At 34.7% G+C, this 14,517-nt stretch overlaps 1 protein-coding gene across 13 annotated transcripts in view; it reads right to left on the reverse strand.

Moving 5' to 3' along the window:
- MYCBP2 (MYC binding protein 2) overlaps window positions 1-14,517 on the reverse strand; it is a 256,327-nt gene that overhangs the window by 17,742 nt on the left and 224,068 nt on the right. For 11 of the 13 annotated variants that reach the window (XM_058548329.1, XM_058548334.1, XM_058548335.1 and 8 more), the window contains 7 exons: window positions 12,515-12,580; window positions 10,882-11,121; window positions 10,474-10,572; window positions 4,561-4,641; window positions 3,239-3,505; window positions 2,275-2,558; window positions 762-858 (listed from right to left, as the gene is read on the reverse strand). In XM_058548329.1, the coding sequence (XP_058404312.1) occupies window positions 762-858; window positions 2,275-2,558; window positions 3,239-3,505; window positions 4,561-4,641; window positions 10,474-10,572; window positions 10,882-11,121; window positions 12,515-12,580 (1,134 nt within the window). The remainder of the gene's footprint in view (window positions 1-761; window positions 859-2,274; window positions 2,559-3,238; window positions 3,506-4,560; window positions 4,642-10,473; window positions 10,573-10,881; window positions 11,122-12,514; window positions 12,581-14,517) is intronic. The other 2 variants (XM_058548336.1, XM_058548325.1) reach the window with 1 other exon arrangement.

Raw genomic sequence — 14,517 nt, forward strand, 5'->3', positions numbered from 1 at the left:
GCCAGGCACTCTGGAAAGTAATTCCCTTTCTTCTATACTACCAGATCTCCCCTCAAAGCCAACATCTAAAGACAGTGGTATAGGACATTAATAAAGAACAGTAAAGGTTTTATAAACCATGAGAAGTGAAGAGAATGAGAAACTTCTACTTTGGGGAGGCCTTTTTTTGCCTTTAGACTCTTGGACTCAAATTGTTTTTTAGGGTTCAAAGAGTATGTTTTATCTTTTAAGTTTTAAAGTCTTGGAAGACACATAATTCCCAAGTAAATCAACTGAGAAGCTTGAAAGGAACACAGTTTACACAAAGCACAAATTTATCATTAACTGAAAAGACAAGTGGTGCAATAGTTAACCTACCAAACAGAGCCTCTCAGTAAAACAAAATAACATTAATGTACTTCTTTTTTTTTTTTGAGGAAGATTGGCCCTGAGCTAACATCTGTTGCCAATCTTCCTCCTTTTTTCCTTTTTTTCTCCCCAAAGCCCCAGTAGATAGTTGTATGTCATAGTTGTACATCCTTCTAGTTGCTCTATGTGGGACGCCACCTCAGCGTGGCTTGATGAGCAGTGCACAGGTCCATGCCCAGGATCTCAACCTGCGAATCCCAGGCCACCAAAGCGGAGTGCACGAACTTATCCGCTATGCCACCAGGCCGGCCCCTGATGTACTTCTATCAATTGAGTGGAATAAGCTGCTTGCTTTGTTCATCAGATTTCTACTGCACTTCACTGACAAAATGGACAGGAGGATGGGAACTTACTGCCGCCATATCCTTAATAAGTTTAATGATGATCTCTGAGATCTGGGTAGGAGTTGAGCCCTTCATCCACCAATGACTTTCACCTCGTCGAATATAACTACAAAGAAAAGTCAGCATTTGCAAACCAATCAGTGATAGTCACAAATGAATAAGATGAAAACTTATTTCAGCATGCAGTATTTTAACTTTTTAAATGATTCAATCAATTAAAGCATTTTAAAAGAAAATTAATCAAAACATTACCCCTAATCTATTTCTCCAATCCCCAGAACATAGCTATTCATGCGTTCAGTTTCAAATATTTCTGTTTATATATTATTTTTGTATCTTCTAGAACAGTGCTATTCAAAGTATATCCATAGACCACAAACTCTTTGTTACCAGTCCACGTAGAGATAATAAAGAGCTTGCACCAGAATATGCCAACTACCTCACAGAGTATACTACCATTTAGTTTACCTGACATTTTTTTTCCCCTAGCAAGACTAGATGAAGGAAGCGATACAGTGATTTACATTCCAGTGTTATTTGCTTAATGTCATGTATTGGCTCTTTGACTAGCATTATTCCAGATGTCTCTAATTTTCTGCTGTTACACACAATTCTGTAACACACACTCTTGTATATATGTCTTTGTGCATACGTTTGAACATTTCTGAGGGAAACAGTTCTAGAAGTAGAATTGGTAGATCAAACGATATGTATTTTAAATATAGTGATATGTTATCAAACTGATCCAAAAAGGCTGTAGCAATTTACATTAGATGTCATTAAAGTGCCTATTTCTTCACAATGTTGCCAATGTAAAGATATCTTCCTATTGTTTTAATCTACATTTCTCTGATTGCCAGGGGAGTGTCTTTTCATTTGCTTATTGGCATTTGTAATTTTTCTTCATTGAACTGTTCTTGTCATTTATTTTTCTATCAGTTTTTTGTCTTTTTCTCACTGATTTGTAGTCATTCGTCTAATATTATGACTAATAATTCACCGTCTACTATACGGGTGTTAAATATTTTTTCCAAGTCAGTTGCTTATATTTTAAAACATTTAAATAGTATTGTCTATTGATTCATTTACATTTTTATGTAGCCAAATGTGTGAATCTTTTCTTCTGAGACATTTACGTCCTGTGTTTTGTTTAAGGTCTTCCCAAATTGAAGACTACAAAAATATACTCCTATAACTCATTCTAGTAGAGTTTTAAAAGAAATACATATAAAGCTTTAATTAAACTCAAGGTTACTTTTGTATATGGTGTGAGGCAGGGGCCTACAATTTTTTTTCTCCATGAGAAGTATTCTAACATTATATTCAGCAGACTTTCCTTTCCCCCACTAATTCAAATGATACTTTTATTATAAACAGCATTCTTCTTTATACATGGGCCAGTTGTTTACGGCTTTTAGTTGGTGAATAAGCAGACAAGGTGGAATTTGAAATCATGTCTTAACTGTTCAAACAGTAGCTCGCCCTGTTCTATTTTAGTACTAAAGGAGAGGCAATGACCAACCTGGAATTGAAAATCATTGGAAGGGTAACTGTGGTAACTCCTTTGCCCACAGTGGTACCGGCTGTTCCTGTGATGGTGGTTCCTTTGGCTTTTAGCTGTACCGTGAGTGCTTTGGCAATGCATCCTAGAAACATGTCCAAGATACCCAGCTTATTCCAATCTCCTTTCTCTGTTGAGTGAATGATATCACTGATGTCTGCTGGGGGAAGGGATTTCACTCCTATGATGCTGGCCAGACGATTAGGTGTCACTTCTGGTAAAACTCGTCTTAGTAAGGAGGTCACCTGGTAAGAAAAATAAAAGGAAAAAATTCCATTTAAAGATTGGTGTTTTAAAGTTTTCCTTTGTTTAATGAGCCTAGCTGCCATTCTATGACTTCAAAAGCTTTGAAAAGGACAGACATACAATTTAAACATTATTTTTAATTTCTCAAGTGGTAATTACCACTGCAAGGCAGCAAGAAAAAAAAACATGCCTTTCATTTGGTCAGGATTAAAGGAAAATTACATTATACACCTCACAGTACTATGACAATCAGTAGCCAGGATACTTTTCATAACAACAGCATGTTAGTAAAATGGAACATATCTTGCTTTTTCATATTTTCATTACAATGAGTCAAAAATAAAGAGCAAGGAGCTGGCCCTGATGGCTTAGTGGCCCAGCACTTCGGCAAGCCTGGGTTCAGTTCCCGGGTGTGGAACCACACCACTTGTCTGTCAGTAGCCATGCTGTGGCAGCGGCTCACACAGAAGAACTAGAAGGACTTACAACTAAGATATATAACCATGCACTGGGGCTTTGGGGAGAAAAAAAAAATAAAATAAAAGCATAGAGTTAAAATAGAATCCAAAAACCAAACTTACAAAACAAAATAAAAAATAAAAATCAATACTTAAGGCCCTAAGGTGATTCCTTTTGCTAGTGTAATTTTTAACAATGTTTCAGGGGTATGACCAGTCACCTGTCTCTGGACTCGAGGGGAGGCTGTGTGGAGCAGTGAAAAGAGATCCTGAAGCAGAGTTAGTTGCTGAGCCAGATACTGCCGGCCCACATTAGAGCCACTCAATGCTAAAACCATAGAGAGCAGCTCAAAGCAGTAAGCATCAGAGGAGGCATCTTCATCACTGGGCTGAGAATTGGCATTTTCTTTGCTTGATATGGCATGTTCCCATTCCTCACGAACTCTAGTAGCTTCCATGCGAATAGCTTGGACTATGTGAGCACACACCTATTTAAAAGCAACATAAAGGAAATGTTAAAATATATTTGTAAATCCAACTTACTACTCCTAGTTTAAAAAAAAAAAAGACAAAAAATATTAGTTGATACTCAATTTAATACTCTTCCTCCCAGTTAATTCTCTATCATACCATTCTCTTAACTCATCTTAAAAAAATTAAGGAAAACTAAGGGAACCATGATTAAAAATCTGAATATTTAAATCAACTACTATGTAGAGACTGCTTATATACAAGTTACCAATATCCCTGTCTGTGGTTTAAGACATCAAACAAAAACAAATTACCATATTTTATCACTTCTAAGGCACATTTTCCCCCACATTTTAACATTTCTGTTCATGATGTGCTTTATAATTGATGGCATTCTTCACAATTTAATTGGTAGCAAATTTCTTTTTTAGTGATATATAAAATAACAGCACTTTTTATAACTAGTAGGATCTAAGATTCAATGAAATGTTGTTAAAAAGATAAAGCATGAATAAATTTATTTATTTGAAAAAAGATTTAATGGCGTTGAAAGTTAAAATAATGGACTAATTGAAAACTAATACTGTATTCGACTTTTGAAGGGCTAATTTTTATGTTATCCAGGCACCCCATTATATGAAGAGTCTAGTGCTACTCCCCCATCTCCTTCTAATTAAAAACATTAACACTGGTTTAGGTAACATTATAATTGCTCAGCAAAATAATGATAAAAGTAAAAAAAGCAACCAATAAATAAAAAAAAAGTGGGAAAAGGATCACAGGAAATGCAAATGAAATCTGAAATAGCTGGGTATTTGACACCAAAATGAAAACAATCTACCTGAAAATGAGAAATAACAAAGAGCAGCAAAGAAAGTTAACATTCATAACAAAATCTTTAAAGTGATGCGGGTATGCCAATATACTCCTTCCTCTCTAGAAAAAGGCAGACACCTGCTGCAGGACCTTTAAAAGAGTCAGCATAAAAAAGCCTCCATAAATTTTGGAAAACACTTTACACTCTAAAAACAAACAAGAACTGATGAAGACAGTGAGACGGCTATTAACCAACCTGTTTTTGTAAGTTAGTCAGTTTACTTCTGCTGAATATGATTCCAACCATATGTTCTTTCAGGTCAGCATCTGACGTTGCCTTACATAGATAAAAGAAAAGAGAAAAGAAGCAGGCTCTTTGAATAAAATTTGTATATTTGACATTTTAAAGCATCTTGAGAAATAATTATGCAGGTATTTTTACAAGGTGAATTTATTTTAAATTGATGTCTATAACACTAAGACAAAGGATAAAGTTTGAAGAAATCACTACTGGCTAAGGTGACTATGAAAATAACAAAATTTCCAAATTTAAAAAATCCAGAGAAGTAGTCTATCTTTTCATGGATGTCTTTAATCTAGTCAATTTGGGTCACTTTGGTTGAATCTATTTCTAACTTGTGAACATTATCAGTTCACATCCTACATTTGGTTGTTAGAAGAGCAATTCAGGAAAATGACATTTAGTTAAAAGGAAAGTGTCCTAACAAAACTCTATGATAATGGTGGTTTTAACTTAAGCTCCTCTAACACAAGCAGTAATCAAGAAACATATCAGAAGAAGAATTATGAAGGATGAAATTTTATAGTGCTTATTATGTGCATGGCACTCTTCTAAGTGATAGATATACAGATAGGCATACATATATACACACACACATACACACACACACATATAATCTTATTTAATCTTCACAACCTCATAAGATAAGATCTGATGTTCTGCCTACTTTACAGGTAAGAAAATTGAGGCAAGGCACTCTTTTGTTTAAGAATAAAAAATGACTCTTGGTTTCACTTTTATTAGAATAGAGAAAGCCAGAAGAGAATGTCATTCCCACTTTAACAATGAGAAAAAGCTGATAATCTATAACACCATAACTTTTTTGGTACCCCTCAGCGAGTTGAGATTGGCAACCAGGTAAACTGAAATCCAAACAGACAAATCCATATAGTAGTTGGACACTTCAAAACTCCTCTTTCTGTACTTGATAGAACAAGTAAATGAGCAAACAAAAATCAGCAAAGGTCTCGAAGACTTGAACAAAACTATCAACCAACTTGAACTAATCGATATTTATAGAATCCCCTCACAGAGCAAAAGCAGAGCTCACACATTCTTTTCAAGTGCACATAGATATTAACTAAAATATATCATATTATGAGCCAGAATCCAAATCTTAATGATTTTAAAATGACTGAAATTATACCAAGTATATTCTTCGACCACAATGTAATTAAACTAGAAATTAATAATAGGAAGCTCTCAGGAAAACCCACAAGTATTTAGAAATTATACAAGATACTTCTAAATTAACCAGGGATCAAAGAAGAAATCAAAACAGGAATCAGAAAATATTTTGAACTGAGTGAAATGAAAAAAACAACATACCAAAATTTGTGACACTCAACTAAAGCAGTGCTTAGAAGAAAGTTACAGTGTTACTTATACAAGAAAAGAAATGTCTCAAGTCTGTGATCTATGTTTGCACCTTAAGAAACTAGATAAAGAACAAATCAAACCCAAAGCAAATAGATGGAAAGAAAGAATAAGAGAAGATATATCACTATAGATTCTACTGATATTTAAATGATAATAAGGGTGTATTATGAAGAACTTATGCCAATAAATTCAGCAACATAGATGAAATGAACAAATTACTTGAATGAACCACCAAAGCTCACTGAAGAATAGGTAACCGCAATAGCTCTGTATCTATCAAAGTAAATTTTAGAATAATTTTTTTGCTACTTAAAATATTAGCTAGATTATACATTAACAAATGAGCTCCTTTTAGATAGTTATTTTATCTCCTTATTTTTAAACTTCTTTCATGTTTCTTTTTTAAAAACAGTTTTATTGCAATATAGTTCACATACCACACTATTCACTCATTTAAAATGTACAATTCAATGGTTTATAGCATATTCACAGATATGTGCAACCATCACCACAATTTTAGAGGATTTTCATCACTCCCCCAAAAAACAATGTGCCATTTAGCTATCCCTTCCCTAATTTATCTGCTTATTTATTAAAGAAAAATGAACTGCATATAAGCTAATATCGCATATCCACTAACGTACATAGGAATATATGGATTATTTTACTGAATAAAAGTAAGAAAATAAAAAAAAGAGAAATATATAAGAATATCCATTCTGATAAAAATTCTCAGCAAACCAGGAATAGAAGGAAACATCCTCAATCTGATTAAGAGCATTTACAAAAAATCTATAGCTAACATCACACTTAATGGTGCAAGAATGAATGGAATAAAAGAATATGGAATGAAAGAATAAAAGGAATGGTTTCCTTTTAAAATCCAGGAAAGGAAAAGATATCTGATTTCATCACTTCTATTCAACACGGTACTGAAAGTCTTAGCCATTGCAGTAACCCAAGAAAAGAAATTTAAGGCGTATAAATTAGAAAGGAAGAAGTAAAACCAACTTTCTTTGCAGATTACATGATTATCTATGAAGAGAATCTTAAAGATTCTACAAAAAAGTTTCTAGAACTAGTAAGTGAATTTAAGAAGATCAAAGGTTATAAATTCAATACACTGATAACCTTAAAAAAGTCAATTGTACAATTGAACAACCGGAAAGCCAAGTAAAAAATACCATTTACAAAAACATCAAAAACACAAAATGTTTAGGAATCAATTTAATAAGATGTGAACAAGATTTGTATACTGAACTACAAAACACTGTTGACAGAAATTAAAGAAGATCTAAATAAACACAGAGATATACCATGTTCATTGATAGGAAGACTCAATATTATTAAGATGTCAATTCTCCCCAAATTGACTTATCAATTTGGTGCAATTCCAATCAATATTCCAGCAGGCTTTTTTGGAGGGGAAGAAATTGACAAGTTGACTCTAAGCTTTATATGGAAATGCACAGGACCTAGAATAGCCAAAACAACTTTGAAAAAGAACCAGGTTGGAATCTGATTTCACGATTTTCTAAAATCTGCAGTAATCAAGGCAGTCTGAGGTTGGTGTAAGAATATACATATAAATCAATGGAAGAGAATAGAGAGTCCAGAAACAGACCTACACATTTATGCTGAATTGATTATTGATAAAGGATAGTCTTTTCAACAAATGGTGGTGGAACAATTGGACATCTACACGCAAAAAAAATAAAGCGCAACCCTTACCTCACATTATTTAAAAAAATTAACTTAAAACTCATATAGGTCTAAACAAAAGAACTAAAACTCTGATGTTTCTAGAAGAAAACAGGAGAAAATCTTTGTGACCTTAGGTTTTAGATAAGACACAAAAACCACGAGTCATTTAGAAAAAATAGATAAATTGGACTTCATCAAAATTAAAAACTTCTGCTCTCTGAAAGATAAGTGACAGACTAGGAGAAAATATTTGAAAACACATATTCGGTAAAGGACTTACATCCTGAGTATATAAAAAAATCTTATAACCCAGTAAAAACCAAACAACCCAATATAAAAAATATGGGTGAAAGATTTCAACAGACACTTCACTAATTAAAGTAGAGAGATGGCAAATAAGCACATGAAGATTTGCTGAACATTATTAGTCATCAGAGAAATTCATATTAAAACCACAATGAGATACTACTACACACCTAGAAGAATGGTTAAAATTAAAAAGAGTGACGATGCTATGTGCTGTAGAGGATGTGGAACAACTGGAAATCTCATAAAAATGTGAAATGGTTTACTCACTTCGGAAAAAGTTTGGCAGTTTCTTATAAAGTTAAACATACACTTTACCACATAACTTGCAATCCTCAAATACTCATAGGTATTTACCACCCAAAAAATCAAAACATACCCATACAAAGATCTGTATGCAAATGTTCACAGCAACTTTACTAATAATAGCCAAATAGAGGAAACAACCCAAATATCCATCAAAAAGTGAAAGGATAAACAAATTATGGTAAATTCATATAATGGAATACTTCTCATAACCAAAAGAATGAACTACTGATACATGCTCCTCCATGGATGACTTCAAAAGCATTACACTAAGTGAAAGAAACCATATAAAAAGGCTATATTTGATGTGGTTCCATTTATATGATATCTGGGAAAAGGCAATACTACAGGGGCAGAAAACATAGTTCAGTGGTTGTCGGGGTCTAGCACGAGATGCAGGGACAGAATACAAAAGAGCATGAAGGAAATTTTGGGAGTGATGTGTTTTAAAACTTGATTGTGGTGATGATTTCACTACTGTATACATTGGACAAAATTCATCAGTTTAAAAGCATGGATTTTTTTATATGTAAATTTTACTTAAAAAACCTGACTTAAAACATTATTCTCTTGGGCCGGCCCCGTGGCTTAGCGGTTAAGTGCACGCGCTCCGCTACTGGCGGCCCGGGTTTGGACCCCCGGTGCGCACTGACGCATCGCTTCTCTGGCCATGCTGAAGCCGTGTCCCACATACAGCAACTAGAAGGATGTGCAACTATGATGTACAACTATCTACTGGGGCTTTGGGGGGAAAAAAAATTAAAAACATTATTCTCTTAAAAATCATGTTATATCATGGGCATCCAACAGTTATCGTAATCTTTTCTATTCAACCTTATTGCCTCAACGTACACTCTCCTACTATTGGGCCAGCCTCTTCAATGAGCCCTTGCTCCCATCCTCTCTATTAATCTAACTTTCATCCATTCTCTTTCAGGTCTAACTCATATCCAATATCCCCCAGGAAGCCTTCTCTGACCACTCTTGGGTACAATAATCTCAGTGTACTCTGAAATCCTATGATGTGCAATTTTTTCACATATTTAATGAGTTCATGACATACTATATAGTATAGTATCCCTGTTGATTTCTTTTTTGCAGGGATGGAGGGTTCCTATCTAAGAACACAATGCAAGCTTTTCGAGGGCTTAGTACCAATGGTCATGGCTGTTTAGCACAGAATTACCATTTGCTAAAATTCAGTCGATTTAATGAGTAGTTACACAGTCTTGTAGTCAACCAAATGATATCTCCAAAAGACGGTGAAAGAAATTACCAGAGTTTATAAAATCCTATTTTTTACAGACCCCTACACAGAAATATGTAGATGATATAGATACTATTGTATCAGAATGCACAGGATTAGCCTGGGTAAGTCCTTAAAATTATCTTTCAAAGGGCTACCAAGGTGATTATTTGTAACATCTAAAGACACAAGCATATTGTCAGGGGTGACTTCTCTTTTTGGAAAGGGATGAGGTTTTCCTTTTGGGTATATTGTTTTAGTTTATACCAAATAAGTAAGGCAACTGTATTTAGAAGAAATTTCAAGAACAGTATAAGGAACAGGTTATTCCAATAAAAATTTACTCAATGCATGTGTGTTTATGCCATGGTGGATACAAAGACAAACCAGACATGCACTCATGCACTTGGTCTTTAAGACGCTATGATTCAGTAGAAGTAAAACATGTATACAATAAACACAAGAGAGAAACCAGGAAGACACACGTAGAGATTACTATGAAGTTTAGCAGAAGGAAAACTGCTTTTTTTTTGAGAGAAATCATAAAGAAGGTTCATGGAGAAGGCAGTGTTTTTGAGCTGACCTGTGAAGGACAGATAAAACAGAGGCAGGAGAAGGTAACTGATGGTGCGGCAAAGTAAATGACTAAGTTAATTTTACAAATGCTAACATTTGAACACAACAGCCCAAGGTATGGAGCAAATTTTTTTGTTACTTGAAATACTAGCTAGATCATACATGAACAAATAATGACTTTCTTCTGATAGTTCCTTCATTTTCTTTCTAATTAAAGTAAAAAATATTAACTGCATATAAACTAATATCATATATCCTTTAAAATACATAGCAATACATGGATTATTTCACAGAACAAAAGAAAGAAAATAAAAAAGGGAAATAAATAGTTTTAGAATACAAATAAATACATTGTATACTTTTTCCTCTCCTTCAGGTGATGACAACAGCGCTTTTTCCTCTTGTTCTGGTGTAGGTTCAGCATCTCCAGAGATGAGCTTTCCAAATACCTGATAAAGAAGACAGCGACGTGAGAAGGAATTAAAGGCAGGAATTACCACTATGAAAGCTAGAGGACTCATTAGCTGATTCTGCAGGTTTTATAACATTACTATGCTATTCCTACTATACACCACTACTTTTCAGAATTATGAATGCAAAATTAAACACAAGAATTCAGGGTTATAAGAAGAAAAAAATGGGCCAGCCACATTTGTAGCCAGTTTTACAAAATATTTTGTTACTCTCTTAATATTTTTACTAAAATAATATATTATTTTAATTTATCCTGTGCTAGAAGATGTAGTAAGGACACTCACTTGAGATGTAATAAGTCTGAACACTCGCAGAGTCTCAGCTTCACAGTTCCTTTGTTGGGCCACACTGGCTGAAATCTGGCCAGCAATTTTAGTGCTTTCACCATCCTTCCAGCCCAGAACCTTAACTTGTCGAACTCTCAGTGTATTTTCTGGGCCCTTTAATTCAATTTTGATGATGTGATTATCTCCTCCTGGAAGTTCACTTGTTACCCAACCAATGTGCCTGGAATCTAGATCAACCTAGTAGAGCAGAAAAGGGATAGAAACCCAACACAGCCGTATCACTATTTTATCACTGTCCTAGACTTAGCGCTAACAAAACCAAGCTCAAATAACAAAGAACTGTACACATAGTCAAGTTCATTAGGTTATTTCACATCAATTATCTTATTTTAAACCCTTGTGAGGATAAGTAATACTATGGTAGCTATTATACAGACGAAGAAAGTGAGGTTGAGACAGGTGGAAAGATGCTGGAGTTGAGAATTAAAATGCAGGTCTGACAACTATATTGCTTCCAGGCACAAGTTATATAAGTGAAACTGTTATAAACAATTTATTTTACCTATACCGACTGTAAGCAGAAAGACAAGATCAGTAATGAGGTCTTGTTTTGTGCATCTTCACATTAAAGCACCAAAGATAAGCATTTTTGATGTGCAGTTACTTAATATGTTTTACTTTTGAAGGAAAATTATATCATACATAACTTCACATTTGTGATTCCTTATTTCATTATATTTCATTGAGAATATAACTTTTTTCAAGGATTAAATTCCAATGCACCATGAAACGGTTTTTGACACTATTCGCTTGGTAAAATGAAAATTGTTCTTATGGCATTTGATGTCCAAGAAATGACTTGGGACTTCTACATTATTTATATAGATATCTAAATTGATACTATTTTAATTGATAATGTCAATTTTCTAAAAAGTAGTAAGCATAAACAAATATTATTCATTAAATAGGATTATTTCCCCAAATTCTTAAAACATTTAAACAAAATTTATCGTTTGTTTAATCCAAAATCTCAATTCATTCTTTCAATATGACTTGAAAACAAAACAAAATAAAACAAGTGGTCAACTTTCATGGGATGAAGTAGCTACAGAACAGCTTTGATAAAGTTTCCCTAACACAAGGGAGTTTACACAGAATCTCAGACACATGCCCAGATAAACCTTAACTTGTTTCTAAAGTGGTTTGTAAATTGCCTTGCAACCTGGATATAGTTGCAGTGTTATAAATGATAGAGAGAGGACAACAACCTACGTTTTAACCTGAAGTGTAGGCGAATTGAGGTGTTAATTGTGAATTGGGTCTATGATGAATTTTGAGGCACCCTAAATCTTTGCAGGGGAGCAGGAGGCTGTAGAGGGTGTAGGACTATAGGCATAGTATAATCGCTTATGACTAGAGAACATTTAGGGCAATAATGGGTAAGATGTTAAGCACAGGGATGGTTGTGACTGTTCCTATATATGGACCATTTGTCAATTTAGTGTTCTGTTAATAGATGATTTCCTATAACACTTTGGTAATGTGCCCAAATTAGAACTCAACAGTGGAGACTGAGAGGAAGAAATTTCTTCCTAGGTAGCAAAACATTTAATGACAAAATTTTAATTACCTGCTTTATTCTGCACAAATCTTCTACTGCTTTGCCAGTTAAGAACGTCATTGAGGTAACTTTATTCTATAACAGACAATTCAAAATAGTTAGTCATACTCCTGCTCCAGAACTTACAATACCACATCAACTCTTTTGCCTGTCTTTTATGGTCCTTCCTAGCTGACCTTATTGCATCTGTTCAACTAACCACAATTCCTACACCTCCAGTTTTTTCTTATTCTCACAAACTCTATGTTAAATCTCACATATCAGCCTTTCTCCACAGGCTCTGAGAGAGTAGCTTGGAATTCTCTCTTTTTATCCAAAGTCTAAACATTTAAATTTTATCTCTATCATGAAGCCTTTCAACAACTCTGCTTGTCACTCATGTCCCACTCTCATCACTATATTCTCATTGCTTCTGCAAGTAAAAGGAAGGAAGGTAGGTAGCTTAACCAACAAATACTTCTGAGTATCACAATGTACCCAGACTACCTTATGGACTCAGAGACAGATATATGAGAATGATAGGTTTCATCCCCTTGAGATCCTTGCCAAACTAGGGAAGGAATCTTAACACACAAAATAAATAGCAAACAGGAGAAGTTCAACACCTTTAAGTATTGAAAAGAGTCATGCTGGTACTAGAGCCAGAGACCTTAAGGATGAGTAAATTTTATGCAAAGCACATCAAGAAAAAGATTAACTAACACATTAATTCCTTGGAGAGCTGCATACTTTCAAGTGCTATAGGCTGATGCAATTCAAATCAACAAATGCTGTGTATAAGGCACTGTGGTGGACACAGACGTACATAAGCCATAAAGATGCATACAACTTAGACGAGGTTTCTTAAAAGGAAAGCAGATGTCAGTATATATACTGGGACTTTTAAAAATAAATATTGTTATGATTATCTCCTCTAAAAGGCAAAAATGTCATATTGATTGCAATCAGTGTTTTAGGGGAGAGTATGTTCTGGTTTAAAATATATCATGAATCAAAGATAACTTTGTACTGGGCAGTGAGTTCTAGCCAGAAAAATGTTTTGATTTATTACACTTGATAAAGTAGTTGTACCAATTGAAACTCTTAAATCTGAACAGGAGATAAGCTCATGATATATTAGTGAAGTCCCTTTTGCTTATTCAACACCAGGGAAGAACTGAATCTGCAGTGATGGACAGTAGTTGGGGGTGGCTGTGGATGGCAAGGAGTGCTCTGACTGCAGACTCGACCTCTGTGGTTGGCATTCCATCCAGGGTGTCTGACACCCAGCCCCAGCACTGTAGCTCTTCCTGGGAAAGGAAATATGGGAATAGGATGGGAGTGCTTGGCAATGGTCCAAGAGGATTTATTAATACTGTATCTGCTAGCAAGCCACATCCATCCTGAGGGAAAAAATTCCAAGAAGTAGCCTTCCCCAGGAATGGGGGTAGAAGCATGGGGATTTGGCAGCTGGTGCTACTTTCTCCTTGGTTCTTAATACTCGAGGAAATAGGACACTTTTTCCTCTGTTCAGTGCCTTTTATAAAAGAATGCTTAGTTTAGTTGAAACAAGTGGACAGGCAAGGGCTAGGGAGAATCATAATTATTTACGTTAGTCCAGGCACTCCCCCTATTCGCCGTATGATGGCTGGGCATGAGGATTAGAAACTGAAAGCTATTTACACTATAGGTCAAAGTGTATTAAGTCCATCAGAGTAATGTTAAAAAGAACCCAGAGGAGAGAAGGAGTAATTTTTATAGAGGAGGTGCTGGGAGAGGATTTCTCTGCTGGGTCTTAAGAGATTTTGGGAGAATCTAATGGGCAGAGTTTAAGGGGAGGACTTCTAGGCCAAGGGAATAGCTTAAACAAGGGCATAGAGGTAGAAAACTAATAGAGTAGAAATTTATTTTGCTTAGTTGTAGCCATGGTATATTTGTAATCAAAACTCTTTATAGAATTGGTATTCCACAGTGCCACCAGTCATATTAATCTGTTTTTAGACAAGATTTCTTTGGGAAATATAAAAATGCTA

The sequence above is a fragment of the Diceros bicornis genome, chromosome 9 (genome assembly GCF_020826845.1).
Source record: "Diceros bicornis minor isolate mBicDic1 chromosome 9, mDicBic1.mat.cur, whole genome shotgun sequence".
Lineage (NCBI taxonomy): Eukaryota > Metazoa > Chordata > Mammalia > Perissodactyla > Rhinocerotidae > Diceros > Diceros bicornis.